At 33.2% G+C, this 21,766-nt stretch overlaps 2 protein-coding genes across 6 annotated transcripts in view; one reads left to right on the forward strand and one right to left on the reverse strand.

Annotated features, from left to right (window-relative positions):
- Positions 1–73: 73 nt before the first annotated feature.
- LOC120766307 (unconventional myosin-Ia) lies at positions 74–8,546 on the reverse strand. 3 transcript variants are annotated; one of them, XM_040091728.1, is made up of 21 exons: positions 8,423–8,546; positions 8,053–8,321; positions 7,866–7,981; positions 7,742–7,812; positions 6,651–7,687; positions 6,515–6,578; positions 6,334–6,347; positions 6,195–6,279; positions 5,888–5,982; positions 5,671–5,818; positions 5,497–5,595; positions 5,154–5,377; positions 4,727–4,974; positions 4,532–4,668; positions 3,728–4,314; positions 3,034–3,093; positions 2,610–2,941; positions 2,023–2,158; positions 1,802–1,954; positions 1,620–1,747; positions 74–1,555 (listed from the first exon to the last, which is right to left on the reverse strand). In XM_040091728.1, the coding sequence occupies exons 2-21, from the start codon at positions 8,155–8,157 to the stop codon at positions 1,432–1,434; spliced, it is 3,963 nt and encodes a 1,320-aa protein (XP_039947662.1). In that variant the 5' UTR covers positions 8,158–8,321; positions 8,423–8,546; the 3' UTR covers positions 74–1,431. The 3 variants fall into 3 exon arrangements, with proteins under 3 accessions (XP_039947662.1, XP_039947670.1, XP_039947679.1); XM_040091736.1 differs by lacking the exon at positions 3,034–3,093; XM_040091745.1 differs by lacking the exons at positions 74–1,555; positions 1,620–1,747; positions 1,802–1,954; ... (8 more) ...; positions 5,671–5,818; positions 6,334–6,347 and having other exon boundaries at positions 5,938–5,982.
- A 537-nt stretch (positions 8,547–9,083) lies between these two features.
- LOC120770030 (leishmanolysin-like peptidase) overlaps positions 9,084–21,766 on the forward strand; it is a 28,664-nt gene continuing 15,981 nt past the window's right edge. The window contains exons 1-2 of one of the 3 annotated variants that reach the window (XM_040097153.1): positions 9,084–9,571; positions 9,692–9,914. In XM_040097153.1, coding sequence (XP_039953087.1) covers positions 9,738–9,914 — 177 coding nt within the window. In that variant the 5' untranslated portion in view covers positions 9,084–9,571; positions 9,692–9,737. Of the gene's footprint in view, positions 9,915–21,766 lie in introns of all 3 variants that reach the window. The other 2 variants (XM_040097145.1, XM_040097162.1) reach the window with 2 other exon arrangements.

A 21,766-nucleotide genomic window follows, 5' to 3' on the forward strand; every position in this document is an offset into this window, starting at 1 on the left:
CAGGTAAGTTATTTTGAAAGTTCGAAATATTTACAAGAGATTAAATTAAGATAATAATTAAAAAATGTATGAATGAGCACAATTTGTTATAACTACTTTATTTCGACATTCCTAAAATTGAGTTTACACATGAAAAAGAATATATGCAGTTACAATATGAATATAACACTGTAAACTTTTATTGAATCTTAAACACTTCTGCAAATGATGGATTGTTTTTTCTTTTCTTCCTTCTGAGGTTTTAAATAATACTTAAGACAGTTTGGAAGAACACTGATTGCATGTTGCCCAAGGTGTTAGTTTATTAAGACACAGGTAGACAGGTTTTCTACGTTAATTTGCTTAAAATTAATTTGAATCCACACAGGCATATTCAGAAAATTTACTTTATATATATGTAATATGTAATTTTGTATATATGAAGGTATGTGTGTAATTTATTTATTCGTTTTTTAACAATTTCATCCGAATTTTACGACATTACATGCTTTAAAATTCTTATTCTCATAACAATTACAAAGCTTAACATTTTAAGTTCTTCATTCGAACTACAAGCATAACAGCTACGATGATACATATATACATACATACAAACATATGTATATATAAAAAGCAGTCCGAACCAACTTGCATGAAATAACAGAAAAAAGCGAGAGAAAAATAGCATTTATATTACCTGATGCTTCGAATATTTCAATATAATGTTCTCAATTCGTATACAAGGACATCTGTTTTTGTAATAAATGCGTTTCCAATTAAAAATTACTGATTTAGAATTCTATTGATGTGAATTCAATAAATTTAAAATCATACATTTCAACATTTGTGAGTATTTTTTCATAACTTTTTTATATTTTTTATGAAATATTTATATTATTTCGGCTTTAAATTGAAAGATCTATATTTTTAGAAAGCGGTTTATCCTCAGGCAAGTACAAAACACTTCTTGAAACTAAAATACTCGTAAATACTTGCTGGTGCACTGAAAACTACTTTTTGAAATAGAATATGCACGAGCCAAAGGCTTTTTTTGGGTACCAAAAAATCTTAAATTTATGCGTGTGTTACATATAAAAAGATTTAGCGAGTTTCTAACGATTTAGCGCGAGTAAATAAAGAAAAATTAAAAAATAAAATCATAGAGGACAAGAAACATGAAAAATTTAAGAAGAAAAATGTATATCTGTTGTCATTCAATAATACCTATGTGAAGTAAATAAATAACCGGCATTTAAAACACACAAACCAAAATGTTTACTTTCATTAATAACAGATAATTTTTGTGTTTTTTAGTTTAGCTGATTGTCAGCGATCAAAGAGGAGTCTATATTATAACATCTGGTTGAAACACTTCGGTCTTCTATACTACCACAGTTTCAAATCACATTATGAAACTTTGACAACATTCACCTAAGCTAATCCATTATATGATTACACAGTAATCTCCATGCGATTCGCTTTGCGTGTAACTTTCGGTTGAGATTGCACCAAATCGGACATCCCACCATATTTAAATGAGAATATAATTGTTTGTTGACCGAAATTGGCTTCAAATCTGTAATGTAAATTATATGCTATTTAACTTGTTTCTCTAAAGCATTACATAGATCACAGCTTACTCGGTGCTAATGTGTATTTCTGGTGGTTTTCCTGTGGCATTTTGTATGACAAGAAACATTTTGGTTACAATCTCGATGACATGCCCCGTTTGAAAAACAAAATCACCCTTTTTTCGCCCAAATTCAGACTATACAGAGGGATGGTTAGAAATTAGATATTTGTAAATTTTATAAATAACTACCGCTTTGACGTGAAATACTGCAATGTCATCCAGATACGGGCTCAAGGACATGCGATAAATCTCCGATGCAGGCACACGATATTTGATTTGTAACGTGCGTTGGTCAAGCAGGAGTAATGACGACGTTGACAATACTAATAAAATTGGCACAAACTACGATTTTAACGAGATATTAAAATATATTGGATTGGTTGCATTTATTTAAATACGCGTGATTTTACCTTCCCACTGGAGCGCGTTATTTTATTGATAATGTCAGCGAATACCACATATTGATCATTTGTTTCCACACACATTTTTTTCCATTGTTGGTTATGCCGCAGCCTCACATAATCACCAACAAATGGGTGACCCACACTGCATGAAGAAATTAACATATAGGTTCGTATAAAAACAAGAGAAATCGTTAACTTCGTTTGAAGAAGCTATAACACTTTGTTAAGAGTTTTCATACGATAACTTGATTTCGATCTGTCGGTTTGTATGTCAGCTATATGCTATACTGTTACTGTCTTTTACAATAATCCATGTCAAAATTCGTGCAGATGTCTTAACAAATAAGAAAGTTTTCCATACAATGACTTGATTTTAATCGATCAGTTTGTATGGTTATATCCTACAGTTCCCTCAAATGAGCAGCTGCTGGGGAGAAAAGGACGTGAACAAAATCTCAAAAACTGAAGGACAAGATCGCGAATATACAGACAGACGGACATGGCTATATTTTATAGGGTATCCAACGTTTTCTTCTTGGTATTACAAACTTCGTGGCAAATATTACCAGGGTCTAAATATATTTGTTGCTCACCTTCGCGAATATGATGCTTTGCGATCCTTAAAGATAATACTGGCAGTAACTTTTTCGCGCATACGGTTGCGTGAGGTCTGATCGAAAGAGCTGCGATAAATATAGCATTTCCACCGATGGTATATGGCGCGAAGTAGACGTGACGTTTCAGCAAGAAATTTAGGCGCTGTTGGCCACTCTGTGGAGAGCGGACTTAACGTGTTTGGTGGCAAACGCATCGGTATGGTTAACAGGAAATGCCTAATTTTCCAATGCCGGTAATATCTGGATATAATATCGACAGCCCAATGCACTTGGCGTTTATACTTCATAACCGTATATTCTTTGCGTGCCTGAAATTAAAGAAAATCGTTCAAAATGCTGTTGGGATGCAAAGTGCATGTTGTTTTAATTTGAGACCAAGTTTTGCTGGTGTTATGCTTACACTTCGATAGAGGCTCCACAGGTGTTTTCGGCCCTTAAAGGGAATGCTAAAGCGACATTCCTTTATAATTAAACAGCACATGCATCAGAAACAATCAAAAGCGAACAACGAACTATTAACACATATGTATGTATGTATGATTACAAGTATTTACACATGTATCTACGTAGTACATAGATACATATGTATGTATATTGTATATATATATATATATATATATATATTCAAATATGCTGTAGATAATAAGCAATACTTCAACTACCATATAACCACAACGCATAAGCTAAAAACAAAATAGTTTATCAAGGGACTCACAACTTCTCATAACGCATCGTAAAATGATGAATTTATATATTTTTACAAGTTTTAAAAATTTGTTGTTGGATTTACAAATAGAAATGAGTTGAAGCAATTACAATTCTCAACGCTATGTTTTTGGTTCGTTTTAACTTATAACTTTATGAGACTATATAAATAATTACAAAAGTGCAGTTATATGAAACTCCTCTATATAATTACAAAAGTGACTATAAACAGCCATATTAAAAGCTAATAATAATTATTAGTAATTTTATAATATAGTAATACAGGGTAGTTATTTATTTCCTTTTTTCTTAATTTTTGCTACAAATATACGCACACTCAACAAACTACTGCAAAGTTATACTAACATGAGAGTACTCAATTTACTCACCCGCCATGTGCGCCAGGCGCTCGCGATTATAATCTGGCTTTGACGCATGCGCATAAAATGTTTTCGTGCCACATACATACGAAATTTTGTCTGGATCAATATGGCTAATTCATTGATGCGCTCCCTGCGAAATTGTTCCAATTCATATTCGGTGCGTGGACTGCGTACAAACACGTTTTTCGTGCCGATTGTAAATTCCGCCGCTGGTAGTGGTAAGTTGCGTATGATAAGCGCAACACCTTCCACAATACTGCAACCAGGAGCATTGTCCGCACTCACATTGCCACGATAATGCGGCCAAGTTGAGCTATTCAGCAGTTTGTAGCGATTGTAGAATTTTGCATGCGGCAAATGGAAGCAATGACCCGTGCGGCAGAGGTGCACCAACGGCATTAGGGACATATAACGCACCTGATGCTGCACCAATGCCAAATCAAAGGTAAGCGGTTGCTTGCATTCATTCGGTTTTATACAGAACACATAATGGGAACGTCGATTCTTTATTATGGCTAATAACGTATGCAATTGTGTACGAACGTTGGAACTCAGTGTTATCGGCTTACGGTTCACTTGTCGTCGAGGATTGCCTGAAAAAAAGTGCGTTACAAATAAATTGCTAGATTTTATGGTAATGAATGAGAAATAATACGGAATAACATAGACATATTTTCTCTACTCAGCTCGTTACACTGATTTTTTTATAGATATATTTCATAAGGTATCCTGTTCAGGGTATAAAAACAAATATTTGCTCATACAATAGCAAAATAAATATTTTTCTTACAATTAATTTATTTTATTTACCTTCTGGAAAGAGACTCTGAACTAAAGGAAGTTTACTTTGGTGCATTGCCCCACTAACATACTTTGGCAAAACGTCCGAATTCTTTTCTAAAAAACGATGTATCGAGTAACTAACGACATTGGCAAAGTGGCGTATTCTAAAATGAAAACATGTTACAGATATTTTTTATTTGCATAAATTAAGGCTTAACTCACTTGAAGCACAGTGAATTCTGACTGCCACTTATAAAATTCGGGTGCCCTGCACAACACTGCTGAATGCGTAGCAAAAGTGATTCATTGCTGTTAAGATGCGGCTCATTAATAATTGCTAAAATACCATAACTTGGCTTATCGATAAGTTCACAAATTGACTCATTATCAAAAAAGTCGACGCGTGCCCATTCAAGGCCTTCGCGTATGTAAAGTTCCTGTTCTAGTCTTAATACGTTGTGAACAAAATTCTGAAATTCAGAAATAAATCAGTTTTCAAGTTCATATTTTGGCTGTAATAATTTAAAAATTTAAACTGTTAACACGCTGATCATTTATATTTTTACTTTTTGGCTCTCAGTTCAGGGCTATAAATGTCTATCATAAATAATTTAGGCTTTTGGATATACATATGTATGTATATGTTTACCTGATGTATCTTTTCAGCGCTGTAATTTATTGCGAATTGCTCGAAGGAGTTGATTTCAAGCAACTCGAAACCGTAAAAATCGAGTAAAGCTAAATTCTTTTCACGTTGTGTAGATTTTAGTATTTCATTGATTTTATTCACCAACCAAGTAAATAGCCGGCCATAAAGTGTGCGACAAAGGGTGTTACGTGCGTTGGCTGCTTGACGAGCATCTAATTCGCAGCCTGTAGTAAATATTAAAAACGTGCAACACATCAAATTCATTACTTATTATTTATAGGTTAAACTGCATTTAAAAAGGTTATGTTACTTAGTGTAAGCCGTTTTTTTAAAGGATACTTACCGACATCTTCCATAGTGCTATTTGAGCAATTGGCTCGAGTAAGGCAATTTATTAAGATTTGAGCTTCTAAACTTAGTAAGTGTGCTGTCTCTTGCACTTCTACAGAAAAAAAGCAATTTATTATTAAATGTATATAACAGCGCTGTTTAACTATATAAAATTATGAATAAATACCGTAAACATTTGATATTTGACAGCCTTCAGTTCCGTCGATATTTGTTATGGGCACAAAAATGAAGTTTCCTAACTTTAAAACGATTGCAATGACACGAAGTATAGCGGTAACCTCATCACACGATAAGCCAAGAATTTCAAGAGATTTCTAAAGAAAAAAAAATTTAGTATTTTACAAAATTGTAGTAAAAGTTAAAATATTTGTATTTACACATACTTTGGTGTAGTGAAAATTATCGCGATCTTCTTCAATGGCAGTTGTATTCCTTAAGATATCGTATTTTTCCACATTCCTATACAGTTTTAGGGATTCTATAGAAAAGAATTAGAGTTAAGCTTGTTTGTGAAGATACCTTAATGGACATAACTAACGCGATAAACCAAATTATTAAAGCAGATTTTGTTGGAAAAAAAATCCTAGGAAATCTTTAAACTTCAAGAATATCTTTTAACTTTTTTGTTAAGTAAAGAGCTTCGATAAAACTTATAACCCTATTTTTACTTTCTTTTGAATACAAACTCACTTAACAATGGCAGATCAGCTCCCAACAGCAACTGGTAGAAGATGTGAAAATTTCGTTCCCCAATACCGGGATTGGTAATGCGGGTCTGAAATAATTTTATTTTTAGTCAAATTTAAGTAAATAGGTAAATAGTGATTACCTTTTCCAACATGACTTATAAAAAAATTGACAGACATGAAACGAATTATATTAATTTAAATATTTTTATCAAATATTAAGATTAAATTTTTAGATTATGTTGTAAATATATGTAGATGATAATAATATTCAGCTTTGTTTTTAGTCTACAGTCTAGAAACATTTTTATTTTTTTTACTTACAATGAGTTATGTGCACGCCCATCGGATCACCCTTAAAGTCGATTTCAATGTCGAACAGCTTGCCCTAAGGGAAATTTAGTTGTACATAAGCAATAGATAATAAAATTATATGTAAATTTATTTGTATGCAACCTACATAACGACTGGAATTGCTGTTCTTTAAGGTAACCGCGTTCCCCATGGCTTCGAGAAAAACATCGGCACAAGTGACACATTCTCGTAATCTTTGACTAGGCGACTTTCGACGCGATTTTGTGTTTGGCACATTCATTGTCCCTGAGAGTGATAGTGATGAAGAAGTTTGTGCACCAGTTGCAACACTACTTGGTATGGCCGTACAAGTGACGCCGGCCATCTGATTCTGTTTGTGTGCTTCGTAAAGAGAAATACGTTGTGTTGAACCAATCAGTGATGAACGGTCGGTTTGGCTTTCTGTGGAATGTTGTCGTAATAAATTACAGAAGCTACCGCGATGCATGGCTCTAGAAGGACCAGCTAAAAAGCTATGTGTAGTGGTCGTTTTGAATGGCATATTGCGAGAATCCATTTCAAGAGCTAAAGCGCGTGTACATTTACTGTGGCCACACTGGCGACAACCTCCGCTAGACACATTTCCAGAGTGGTGGGCACTATGCAGGTATTTTGACGATGTGGCAAAGCTTGAATTCATTAAATTGGCAGTGTTAATAGGGGTTGTTTGTGTTGGCTGGTGCTTAAAGCAAGACTTTGACGGATGTTTTTCAATAGTACGTGATGTAACCTTTCCATCGATATATGAAATATTTTCAGTACTTTTGTGATGAGAGAAATCGAAATCAACAATTTTCTCTCGCATATTACGCCGACATTGACTGCGATCTGAACTTTCAGCGCGAATGCGTTGTGCGGAGGCATTTGCAGTGCTATAACGCCGTGGTCCTGGACCAGGCGAAAGCGACTGACGACGGGCTGTATTTGTTATTGTCATGGCACTATCAGATTTTTTATATAAAGCAACATTTGGAACCGAACAATTGCTAGATGTACGTCGATGCATTTGAACATAACCACTGCCAGTACTACTATTGGATAATTCTTTTTTAAATAGTTGCGACGTCGTGATTTTATCTTGAATATGCGTGAGAAAATTAACGATCATTTTGAAGGATTCCGTCTTCCCTGCGCCACTTTCGCCTAAAAAATAAAAAGTTTACTTAAAATATTGCCGTATTGAAAACAAAAACCAACCTGTGAGTACAATACACTGATCTTCTCCCTGATCTTTCAGCGATTGAAATGCTAAATTCGTCAAACCGTAACTAAATAGAGAACGCTTATTAAGAAATTATCAATAAGAAATTTGTAGTCTTACATATGCGGAGGCAATTGAAATATTCCTTTGCTGCCATAGTTTCGTATGGTGTCTGACGTTCGTTCTGATATGTGATGATATGGATTCACAGCGACAACAGATGTTCCAATGTATGTCTAATAATAATAAAACATACATATGTAGATACATTATCTTAACCTTAAGAAATGTTACACGGTATACTTACGTATATGTGGTCACGTTTGTAGCGAAGGTGGATATTGTTAATAAAGCTATCTTCAGAAAGATTTTCAAGAAGAACTGAGTCCCATGTTCCAATTTCTTGTTCCATTATGCGCAATGATGTTTTTTGTTTTTATTTTCAGAGTTTGGTCAGCGATCGGGTTCAACAATTTATGCTAACTTATTTGCCAGAAATCAACAAACAGGCCATACTGGTGGATTAAAATACCATCGCCAATACAGCGCAGCGTACAAATGAATGCGTTTTCACAACTATACAAAAAAATGAATTATTTTGTTTTCTAATATAATTCTGTTTTGATATCGAACGCTCTAGGTAATCGCTATTAAAATCATAAGTAATTTTTACTTACTTTCAAAATAAACGATAAAAACTGGTCAACTTTGATTTAGAAGTGCATTTTGATATTGTATTGTTTATATTTATTTTGTATTAACAATTTAACCAGCACAATTTTCACAGTTACCCTCAAGCATTTTCACATTTTTCTACATTTTGCTGTGTTGACATTTATTGCACTTGACATTTGAGCCACAGTGAAGCTGTTTTAGAAAATACATATATATTTTTAAAAATGCACCATTGGATATATTAGTTTGTACTCTAACACAAATAAATAACAAAAAATAGAAAAATAAATGTTATTTTATTTTCAGTTATTTTTGTTAATATGAGTATGCATTCTTTTAATAAATGTTTTCAATTAAAATTTCCTAAAATCGATGAATAATTTAGATAATTTTTTGAACCGGCACTTAATGTTGTCTGAATATACCTAAATACATATTTCAATATAGGTATATATGTATATTGGAGTTAAGTCATGATTTTCTAAAAAAATTTCAGTTTTTAAAAGCGGTAAACAGGTAATTTACATATTTTAGCTTGTGCTTGACTTGGCAACTCAGTTATTTAAGTATGTCAAATTAGCGCAGCTGCGTTTGCAGTTTTTTATCTTGGCCATTCATTCGTTTTCTATGGTTCAAGTTAAAATGTTGTTTAGTTTACATATTTGTGTCTAACGTTGTAATGCTATTTATTAATTTAGTTTATATATTATTTCGTGTTTGAACGATTTATTTGACTTGTAAAAATATTGGATGTGCGGTCTGAAAAAAAAAATTAATTAAAAGTAGTTTATTAAATTAAATAAACGATTTCAAAGCGACAAAGTATACAAATAAAGTTAAAAGTTATTGTAAAGTGCAGTGTTTGATAGCGCTTGTAGCATACTACTTCTAAGTAAACTAAATAAAGTGAATTGGAATTCCCTTTGCGGAAAGAACTTCAACACAACCAATAAGCTAACAATTATTTGTTCAGCGACAGTGAATTGGAAATATGTATATTGATGTCTTAAGCAGTTACCATTGTTTGGGTCGCACCCATTTTAGTATTAAATTGGTTTTGTTTTAATTTTGTATTTTAAGTGTCACGCAAATTACGAAATTACGGTGTTTTTGGTGTGAAATTGTTAGTTTGGCTGTGCTTCGAAGTGAAGGTAAAAAATCGATTTGTAATTCCTGCCCAAAAAGTGATTGCCAAAATATCACCACCATTCTTCTTGTTCTGTTAAGAAAAAAATTGAATACAACCTTACTTACACTACTCCTGCATCTAGCAAATGAATCTTTTGTGAAAAATATACGAAATAAAATTTGTAAGAAATGTGGCACAAATTTAATCAGGGAAGGTGCTACAAATATGTGATTATACCAAAGAAAAATTATTTTTCAATGGTTCCAACGGTTTATTATAAATTACACTATATTATTGGTTTACTATTATTGCCGATGATAACATCTGGTCATAACTGTCAGCATTTTCATCCTAAAGCAGACGAGGTAAATATCAAATTTTAACAATACAATTGCATCGCAACATTTTTAAAATCATTTTTATTTAATGAATGACATTATATTGAATTATGTGTATACAAATGTACATATATGTACCATAAATACATTAACAGACGAGAATATCAAAATTTTATTATAGGAGTTTTAAGCGTTTTGTAATAATTTATTTAGTAAAATCTCGTCTCAAATCAAATCAAAATCAAAATTGTGTGTGTGTTAATTTGATTAAATTTGAAAACAATAGTAACGCATTAGTATTGTCGCCATATGACCTACACAATATACAGGTATATATTCATTTGTAAAATTCCCAAATAGTGTGGCGTTAATTATATCTTTAAAATGTCTTCTCATTTTCTTTTCAACATTACTAATGCAGTTTTTTGAAGGTCAATAGTGATTTGGTAATTCATAAATATTTATGACTGTAATTTAACGCCTTACCAAAAAACAAAGACAAATCTAATACAATATCCCAAATTTTGTCATGAATAATATGAATATTAATAAAATACTATTTTCCCTATACCCAATTTTTTAAATGGCCATTAACATTTCGCTGTTGCACAATTTTAATAATGATGACATAGACACATACCTACCTATTTAACTTGATAATTGAAAATTTATTTCGAAGGAAATCTTTAACCTATCTATAAAATCTATGCAAAATAGTATAAAACTAGTATCAAACTGGTACATATTTACATTTTTATATGCAGATAACCAAAATAAATATATAATAAAAAAATTAATAATAAAATACAGAGGTTAGAGGATTAAATTTTTACTGAATTGTGCTAATATAACTTTTTATTAGTATTTTCTTCCTCAACTGGTAGCAAGTAAATATATTTATAGAAAAAAAATAGTTTTCGATTGAACATTAATCAAACACTCAAATGTATATTTTCTTTCTTAGAAATGAACAAGGCAAACGGCTGCACCGAAGTTATAAAAATCTTCACGGGTAAATTTCCTTAAGCATAAAAGGACATATAAATATTTTTATCTCGATTTTAATGAAAGAGTAGCGTTGCCTTAAATCTATGCCTAATTTCGTGAAGATATTTTTGTCAAAGAAAAAAGATTTCCATACAAGGACTAGATTTTGTTCATTCAATTGGTATAACAGCTGTATGCTTTTCTTGTGTGTGAATATCGATACATAAAACATACGGACTAGGTGAAATTGGCTCATCTCGTCGCGCTTTTAATTTACATATACATTTATAGGATCTCCACCGCTTCCTTCAGTGCTTTGCATAGTTAACATACCCTATTCCGGGTATAAAAATAATTTTATGCCAGTTACAATAGCAAATACACCTGCAATTCCAATAAAACTTGTGTTGATATAATTTAACTTATAAATTGTTTCTTTGTTCAATTTGAATTTTTTAGTTGTGGAATAACAATCGTATAAATTAGCCGTGACTAATTTAATTGAACAATTAAGTTGTCCAAAGTGAATGACGAATCCAATGAAGTGTGAAAGTTCTTGTAATTGCCTGTTTCACAGACAGAGAAAAAATAGTTACAAAGCATTTGAATGCTTGATATGTGTACACATAAGTAAGTGAATTAAAAGGTGAAGTCAAACACTTAAATAAAATTCATGCAAATCAATGTAGCCGGTTTGCTGAAACAGTAAAATGTGTTTGCATTTGTTGGTAAATAGTAGAATTTGGCTCAGTTTGTGTATTTTAAAGATGTACATACATTCGATTTTTTACATTTTAGCTGAAGAATCGCAGCGGAAATTAGCATTCAAAGATACTGTTAGGTGTTTGTTATGCCCTAATTAAATGTATGTGAGACTATTTCTATTTAGGTACAGATAAGTTGTACAATTTTCTATAATTTATGCGCATTCAACGAAGAACAAAGAATAAAATCGTAACGAAGCCGGATATTCCAAGTTCAGAGTTTCTGGTTTCATTTATTTGTTATTTATTATTGCAACAGAAATTACGAGGGTTACCAGTAATTAATTAGCTTAAAGTGACTTACTTCTATAGGAAAAGTTCGCAATGTGTAGTGCTGTTAAAAAATAAGAATTTTTTATGGATAATATATGTTTGTACATACATATATGTGTGTGTTTAACCTTGATTTTAAGAAAATCGTCAGTTTATGCGTCGTATTATTGGTATTCTTCATTTAATTATTTTTTTAATATTTGATCGTAACGCAGAAGATAATTATGATCTTTGGTTACACAACCACATTTTTTAAATTTTAATTGTTATAATTGCATTTACATAAGTATTAAAAATACACTAAAAACATTGTTGTCTTTATGGCTTCCAGTCCAACAAATTTGCAAATATTAAACATAATTTTTAAAGCTTGGACATGCAAATATTTGATCAAGTTAATAATGATATATGTATGTATGTGCATGCGTTTACATTTTTTCACAGTGTCTGCCTCAGATTTGTTTATGGTTATACAATTTTATGTATATTTAACCATTACTCGAAGTACATACCTATGGATTTACGATTGTATGAGCATTTCACGTTGTGCATGCTTACTCATTTCCGTAATATGAAATTTGGAATCTACATACATACAGGCAAACATAATCCATTTTTTGTAAATAATTAACCTGATAACGAAAACAACGCATTAACAGTAATAACAAGGCCTTAAGGTTTTCAAAATCAAAATTTGTATGCAAAAAAGTAAATTGACCGCGTTTGAACTAATTACTACAAATCTGTCGTAGACCATATTAGGATGGATCGCTTCGAAAAATCGTGTGTGTTTCAGATAAATATACAATTTGAAGCTTAAGCCCATATAAAGTTATATTTTCAATAATACTCAAGTTTTAATTTTGATTTTAAATAGGGTTCACTAAAGCATTATGTAAATAACTATAAAAATTTGTGAATTCCATCTCAAAAGAGTTTCGCCGCCTTGGCTGCGAAGAATGTACCAAACCCTGTTCTGATGTGAACCGTACTCCATTGAGTGTGTTCTGCATCGACTAGAACAAATGGTAGTCAGAAGGTCTGGGCTATAACGCCGGTGAGGCAAAACTTCCAGTCGCTGTTTCTGTTTTCAAATGAATTCTAAACGGTTTGGTAACGTGAAGCCGAGTGTTGTCATGATGGAATATTATTGCCACGTCTTTGCGTTTTTCGACAACCGCTCGCTTCAATTTGCTGAGTTGTTGTCGATAGTTTTCCTCATTATTGGTTTCATATGGTTTTAGAAGCTCATAATGCAGCACTCCCTTTTGAACCCAATGATCATGACGTCAAGGTAATCGGCTTTGACGTTGATTTGGTGGGTCGGCCTGGTTCACTACTAATTTTTTGCATTTAGAGTTGTCGTAATGAATCCATCTTTCATTAACAGTCTTAATTCAATGCAAAAATGACCTATTTTTATAGCTTCCAAACAGCATTTCTGACATGCAAAATCGCCTTGCTACGTCTCTTGCTTTGAATTTAAATGATACCCAATTTACTTGCTTTTAAATGCAGTTAACTTCTTATAAACGTTTTGAAATAGCTGCTTGATTGTTTCCTTAAGATTCTGGGAGCTCTACTTGTATTTGACAAGACTATTTATGGAGTTATCTTAAAGTTCCTCATCTTCAAAGTTTTTGCACTTCCTTCGTCTTCCTAGCCAAAATCACCACTTTTAAATTGTCCAAACCACTTTTGGCACGTTCTATCAGCTGGAGCATGTTCACCATTTTGGCTAAGATTTTTATTTAGAACGGGTTTTTTCAATAGGGACGCTACAAACGTTGACCGATAAGGACAGCAAACGACGGCGTATTTTTTCCCGCTCTTTTGGAATCTACATCTCTTTTGACATTTCTCTTCAGAAAGGTTTCCGATTTCATCATGGAAAGATTTACGATCCAACAACAAATTATTAAAATCGTAGTCAGTGGACTCAACTTTAAGAGCGCTACGTCCAATTTACGATCGCCATAATCGTCCTGTCAGATCAACAATTGAGCGTCTAGTAGAAAAATTTGAATCCATAGGAACAGTATAAAATTTTCCCGTGCCAGTGATAAGTGCGCATAGAGTCGAGAATATTGCTGCCGCTAGCGCATCAATTGAGGAAGACCCAAATCAGTCTCTCGCACGTCCTTCTCAAGCTTTGAGCATCTCTGTGACGCACGAACTGAAGCCCCTTGACCACCAGAATCATCGTATGTTCGTGAGTTGAGCTTAGCAACAACTTGAAAATTAGCCGGTTTTCCTCGAATAATCATCTTCAGCGTTGAGGTTCATTTCAGGCTGAATTGCTTCGTCAATAAGCAAAATATGCGTTATTGGTCAGACGGCAAGCCACACATACTCCATGTGTCACCATTGCATCTCGAAAAAACTACGGTTTTGTGCAGTTTATGGGCCGTACTTCCTCCGTGATGATCAAGACCCGCACGTTAATGTGAATGAGAATCGCTACCGCACAATAATAACCGAATATTTTTGGCCCGAATTGGATGTTATGGACTTGGACAATATGTGGTTCCAACAGGACGGCGCTACAAGCTACACAGCGATTGTCACAATCGATTTATTGAAAACCAAGTTTGGCGAACGTGTTATATCACGAAATGGCCCAGTCAATTGGCCGCATCGGTTGTGAGATTTGAGCCGTTACACTATTTCCTGTGGGGTCACGTCAAGTCTGTGGTCTATGCCAACAAGCCGACGATTGATGAACTTCGGACGAATATCGAACGTGAAATTGCAGGAGTATCGGCCGATTTATGCTTGAAAATCGTTGAAAATTGAGCTCAGAGTCTGGATTTTTGCAAGAGTGCCCGTGGTGCCAATGCAAAAGAAATGGAGTTCCATACATAATGCCATTTCGCAGGAATAAAAAATTTCGTTGATAACCCAAACCGTTTTTGTTTTATGTAAAAAAATTCTGTAGCGCTCTTATTGAAAAATATATAATCACTGTTTCGTTAGTAAGCAGGACTTTGTACATTATATTCAGTTGAAAGAATCTGTGGTACTAAATAATATATGGTTTGCTTTCCTTAATCCTTCCGCGTCACTCCTTTGGCTGATCGTTGTAGTTACCGATTCAACAAATATAAAATGCCACAATTATTGCGGATTGTCTCATAGAATCATAATTAGACTATTACAAGTTCTTTTAATCAACAATATATTTATCGAAAGCGATTTTCGATCAGACAGTTAGCAACAAAACTATAAGAAACTTATTTTTTATTTTATTGCATTACATGGATTTCTTAATACTATTCGCTTTTAAGTGATTGATCACATTTTTATATTACATCTGAGCCATACACGTTCATGTTCATTTTACTTCATGTTTTCATTTGAATATTAAACACTTTCCGACCCACTTTAGTGTTTACATGTGAACATACCAACATATACATACATACATAATTTAACGTCAAACGTTGAGCACGCACCTCATCGATGAAGCCAATGAAATCCGATGAAAACGAAAGTGAAAGCCCGCTGCCGACTTGGGGTTGAACAAATATGGCAGGTGGCAAAAGAAAACCAAAATCTATCGCTGTTTATTTTGGCCGCAAACTTCTTAATCAATTTCGTTGAATCAAACAAATTTCATAATTTTTCAACGCATACCCCGCACTTGGTAAACAAAACTTTTGTATGTACATATGTATTTTATCTGTGTGTAAATAATAAATTGCGCAAACCCTGCAGAGAAAACCAGATTTCCAAAAGCTGCTATATGCAGATAAAGTTTCATTTCTAATACAAATACCTGTGGGGTATACTTAACATCTATATATGGGGCATCTACAGTGCGTACACGCTAATTATTACTCAACAAAACTAAGGTGTAGACTTTAATAAGTTGTTGCACTAATAAATGACGAAGCATCGGACACTTCACTTTGCAAGCGATTAGCAGTGCTTCGCCACTTAAGCTCTATTGAAAAGCTTCAGAGTATTAAAACAGCATGTGAATCAGCCCAAATGAGATTTTCGGCGAGGTAACGTCCATTTTAGATGAATTAGTATGTCTCACAGCCTGCTTGACGGCTAAGAAAAATTTAAGGTTCTCGTGATGCTTATTGGATATATGTATAGTATGTATGTATGGCTTGTAAATTTGCTACAATGGTTCCCAATCATGCATTTTGAATCCTTTCAGGTGATTAGGTTTTACAATAGATAGCTAAAACGTAAACAAAGAGCATCATAACTGACCATCTGGTATAATTTAGCTTGGACTGGTCCATTTAAACTGCACCGGGAAACTGAGTCGAAAATTTTTCTCAGATTGGCACAACCTTTTTGACATTTGTGTGAAGCTTGATCTCTATATGTCAGTGCGTGTCGTCCATCTATCTCTGTTAATGACGATAACATTGAAAAGGTTTAAACAACACTGTTTGAAAATCGTCGTAATGGCATCAGAGGGTTAGCAGGGAATCTTAACATCTTTTAAGAATCCACCTAACACGTTTTGGTTATTGTTTTACGTATGAAGCGTGTCAATACTGGATTCGTAACAAAACAATTGAATCTTTTGCAAAAACGACGCTGAAACCATCTAGCGAATGTCGCACTAAAAATGAGCGAAACTGAAAAAAAAACAAAATTTGGTGAAGACACTAAAAGCCATCGCAACCGAGGTTTATATAAAATTTTATGTAAAATTTGTAAATTTTATGTAAAATTTTATTATTTGCAAAGCAATGAAAAAATGATATATGTACATATGTATATTACTTGAAAATCTTTTTTGTGATACTTATACCGATTTCTGTGGTTCCTTTATAATAGGTATTACGGACATCTTGAAATATTTCCAACTGCTTAAGATCCTAAAATTTTCCATAATAATTAATATTGCGATTGCGCATAAACTGAGGTCTTATTTCATTATAATTAATTAAAGTGACGCATATCGAGTACTTACTGTAGTTGATTATCACCGCATGGCACATGTGCTTTTGCGTGCATTAGTTTAAAATTTAAACTTTACATGAGTGTGTTGTTAATTAGTTAGGTTTTTAATCGGCAAAAATAAAAAATGTTAAACTAACGAGACGTTTGCGTCTAAATATGCACATACATATGCACATAAGGAATGAATTATGTGCGCCTGTACTTGCCTACAAACGCATTATGTATTCAAGATGCAGCAAATCGCATTTGTCAGTGGTGCAATCGAGCTGAAAGCCATAAATTTATGCATGTGTGTAAACGTTTTTAAATATAAATAATGCTATTGTTATACGCTAGCCATACATACATATAAACAAAAATATACACTGACCATACGTATTTTTTTAAATAGCATTTAATTGAATAAAAAGTGATAGAAAAATGAAAATATAAATTTATTCAATTCCGCAATCAATAGGAAAAACTTACAAATCTTACATTAGTGGAACACATGATCAGCATGTCAAACCTTGTACAACGCTTATCACGTAAACTTTAAAAGTGCACATGCATTCAAAATGCGAGTGGCTTGGCGCATCCAACTCGTTATAACCATAGCAAATCCATAGAAAGTATATGCGCTTGTGATCATCTCAAGCTTTGAAGCAACGTAGTCGGAATGAACCTGAACTTATATACGGCCAGTGACTTACAAGTCAACAGTAATAATTTACACTGCTGCAATAACAGTAAACGATTAAAAGCAGATCCATCACGCTTAAGCCGTTTAATAAGAATTGGATAAATTACGGGAATCTACAGGGTTTTCCAATAGTGATGATATGATCCCTATGTGGCGTTTTGGTCATTATTAATACATTGCGATAAAAAAGTACACGGAAATTGTAAATAAAACCCAAAATATTTAATTATTCGTACACTTATGCCAGCGATTTTTTCAGTCCACAAAGCACTTTTTGGGATGGCCTTCAGCTCTTTCAGCGAATTTTGTTTTATCTCTTCGATCGACTGAAAACGGGTTCCACGGAGCGGCAAATTCAGTTTGGGGAACAAGAAAAAATAACATGGTGCCAAATCTAGTGAATAAGGTGGTTTATTGATGGTATTCATTGCGTTTTGGCTTTAAATTCGGTCACAATCGTACTCTTTTTGAAATAATTCAGTTTTATCAGAACAAGTCGAGCAAGAACGCTATACCCAAAATATCTAGCAAAATTAGTCGAACGGACTCGCGTGAAATGTCGAGCTCTTTTAACAATTTCCTGACGTTTTTCAAGTACCATATCCTTCACTTTTTCAATATTTTCATGTTTCAACGATGTCATGGCATGTTTTCAGCGATCTCTCGACCGTCTTTGAAGGCTTCTCATCACTCGTAGGCTTGTGTTTTTGATAAAACTGAATCACCGTAAGCACGAAATTAGATTAGAAATACTAAATTTGGGACAAAAAATTTGTTCGATATTTTTATCCATTGTAAAAATCTCAACGCACTACTGAGGTGTACTGACTTAAGCAGCGGTAGTAAAGGACAGTCCCACCAACTTAGCAAAATTTTTTGAAATATCACTTACCCGGGGAATTTAATTACAATTTCCGGGTGCAATTTTTATACGAAATGGCGATGGCCAATAACAAAATTTTTTTTGTATCATATTTTTTATTGTTGCCAATTTGATAAACATAGATACATATGTATGTATGTCTTTAAGGAAGACTAATAAAAAATCGGTCCAGTAGAAACTGAGAAATCGTGGGTATCGTTTGGAAAAAGCATGTTTAAAGTTTCGCGAACTGATCGAACTAGTTTGGATGACGCGTCAGCAAAATACCTATATCTCAATAAATAATTGGAGTTAAAAAAAATCATCTTCTAAACATATGTTATTCTTGAATGGTTAAATTCAGGAAATGTAAAAAGGAAGAATCGATTCAAATAAATTTTTTTTATTTCTCGACTAGAATACATACTACCTTAAGCCTATAGAATCTCAAAATTATGTTGAATTCATTATTGCTACTCTTCGACGATTTGAAGCGGAAACGTTTATTGTTTACACGAAGAAGTCCAATATCTTGATGTACTCGTATCCTGCTATAATTTAAGACTTCTGACGTATTATTTGTTTGATTTATACTTTCACCGCTTTTAATAAACGGTGCAAGATTTATCTAGTAAATAGTTTTCATCATATGAAATATCCAGACATGCAACAGCAGCGACAACTATGCAGTGATTTCAACGTAACATCTTTACTCATATGTGCAGACTGAAATCAGAATCTATAAACTTAATGGTTTGAGGGTTAAATTTGATGGACTTCCCATAGCCTTTTTTCCTTGTTTCTCATGATAATTTTTACTACATAAATTTCACTCAACTTCGAAAATAACACTTGCAATAATTTTATTTCATGTGCAGAGTATATGTATGTTTCAAAGCAATACGTATTAATTCTACAAAGTTTTATTTTTCCATATTTCCGCTGAAAATAAAAATTATTCGAACTCCATGGAAAACGAAAAGCCTCTTTCCACTCGTGTTTTATAATTATAGTTACGACTTTCAAATAAAGAAAATATCCCGTAATATGCGTACGTTAATAATTTAAATTTAATTTAAAACACCGCAACGTTAAATAAAAAATTATATAAAAGTGAATGTGTGCAATACCGTTATATTCATGCTCACATTACACAGCAGACGTAAACGCATTGTGCATAAATATTATAGCAGCGGCGACCATTTATCATTTTTGACGAATACTTCGGCGTTTGATTACTAATTTACCTCAAAACCCCCAAAGCTGGCAATAATTTTCGGCGGTCTGTTGTAAAAACAAACGTTTTCAACACTTGTGTGTCATGTATGTGTGTATAGCTAGATAAATGTTTGTATGTGTGGATTTTCTATGCACGAGTGTGTGAACAAATTGGTTCGTGTGCAAATTGCAAGTCATGTGTAGACAATACGAGTGTATTTCGCAAAAAAAAAATAAAATTTTAAAGGTTATTGATATTATTGCAAGCGGTTATTTGGGTGCCCTTACCGGTATTATTTATAGTTACAACTCAGTCGCCACATATTACTGTAAATCAAGTAATGCTTTCTGTGCACAAGAACGCTTTGGGTCATGTTTTCTGTATTATTATCAAATGTTTCTCGGTTGACGCTGAGTAAGTCGGTAAAAGGTTTACCGCTAAACACTTGTAACCTAGTTTGCTCGTTCTCGCAGCTTTTAGCGCCCACTTGTAAAGCCTGAAAGAACGCTTTCGTTGAATAGAAATATGACATTACTCTGCGACATAATCTCCATCTGAAGTACTATTAAATTGGTTATAACGATTAACAAAAGTTCGATTCCGTTCTATAGTGTGAAGTTCCGAGGCCATTTTAGTAAAATTTTTTTCCAGTAACTTTTTAAGTCAGGCTTAGTTATTAGCATAATTTCCTCAATTTATCGTTTATCACGTTTTGAGTAGTTTAATTGACGAATGATATGAACTCTAAGCATTCCTTTATGTTACGGTTTCGTCGAAACTACTGGACCGTTGAATATATTGGCACAAATTTGACATAACACTTAGCCATTGCTTTGCATAAAGGGTTTTCCAATAAAGACAAAAATTAATTTTTTCATTGTAAGCAATTTTAAACCAATAATTTCAGTTCAAATGAATAAAAAGCAATAAAACTTTTGTTAAGTAAAGTATTTACGGCAAGGATAGATATTTTATTTTCATCCTACTGCCATGCCTACAAAATGTCATTAAACGAAAGCCTATGAAGTGTCATAATTAAGCACTAACTTAGTGAGAGGCACTTGTGGTTTATAAATTAAAAAAAATGGTTAAACGTACATAGTATCTTCCAAACCACTCAAGTTAACTCAACCAAACTTGCTGAGAAATCCTTTTAGCCTGTTTTCATACACTGCAAAAACAGGTAAAATCACTAAAGGTGCGATAACTCAATGAATACATGAGCCACCAGCATTAAATTTTACAACCGGAATGGCAAACAAAGGCTTTATGAGAGCTGGAGTAAAAAGCTGGGTCAATGGCCGTGGCACTGTCTACTTTTGGGGAAGGGAAATCCTATATCTCAGAAAGTACTTGACCAATTTTTTCCAAATTTAGTATGTATTAAACGTTGTATAAATGGGCAAAATCGCACAGTAACCACGCCTACTTCCCTAAAAACAATTTTTTAAATTTCATCTGACTCTTTCACTTTACAGTATACTAATCAAACAATAATAAAGTTGTTGGAGTAAAACTTTGCACGAACAGTGTCCTCAAGGCATTTTAACTTACGCCAAAAAATTGTCGAAATCGGTTTACAACTTATGCTAAGAATGGGAAAAATAGGCTCACACTTCTCATATACATATGTATATGTATCACAAAATATTTTCAAACTTTCGATTCACTTTATACCGCAACTATCGGTCAATATGGAAAAACATTGTAATAAAACTCACAAAGAATGGATGAAATCATGGTGATACTATTAGGTTCAATTTCAAAGTTTTGCCAACATCTGAAGATTTTCCAGTTTTTGATCTTTGCAAGTTGTAAGAGTTAAAAATGTTCGGTTATTCCCGAACTTAGCACTTCCTCACTTGTTTCTCTTGACTTGACATTAAAGCACAGTTCAATCGGCAATTGATTAAAAATTTTTTTTTTGTAATACCTTGCTCCTGTAACCGATCTCAAACACCTTAAAATTATCTTAAATTATAAAGTTGAAAAAAATTGTTATTACTGTTTATGCAAACAGGCAATGATCGATGGGCTAGTCAAATTTTTGATTTTCAATTCGACGTTTGGCTTCTTGCCAAAAAAAAAGCCCTTCAATGTGAAAATGAAAAAATGTGCGCCTCGGAGTGGCTTAAAATCGAACCGTGAGATACACCCCTC

The sequence above is a fragment of the Bactrocera tryoni genome, chromosome 1 (genome assembly GCF_016617805.1).
Source record: "Bactrocera tryoni isolate S06 chromosome 1, CSIRO_BtryS06_freeze2, whole genome shotgun sequence".
In the NCBI taxonomy this organism is placed as follows: domain Eukaryota; kingdom Metazoa; phylum Arthropoda; class Insecta; order Diptera; family Tephritidae; genus Bactrocera; species Bactrocera tryoni.

Coding starts and splice junctions, on each gene's coding strand:
- LOC120766307 (XM_040091728.1), bottom strand. CDS start 8,157: ATGGAACAAGAAATTGGAACATGGGACTCAGTTCTTCTTGAAAATCTT. Junction 6,579..6,650: donor ACAGCAATTCCAGTCGTTAT/GTAGGTTGCATA, acceptor AATTTCCCTTAG/GGCAAGCTGTTCGACATTGA. Junction 5,983..6,194: donor AGCTGATCTGCCATTGTTAA/GTGAGTTTGTAT, acceptor TCTTTTCTATAG/AATCCCTAAAACTGTATAGG.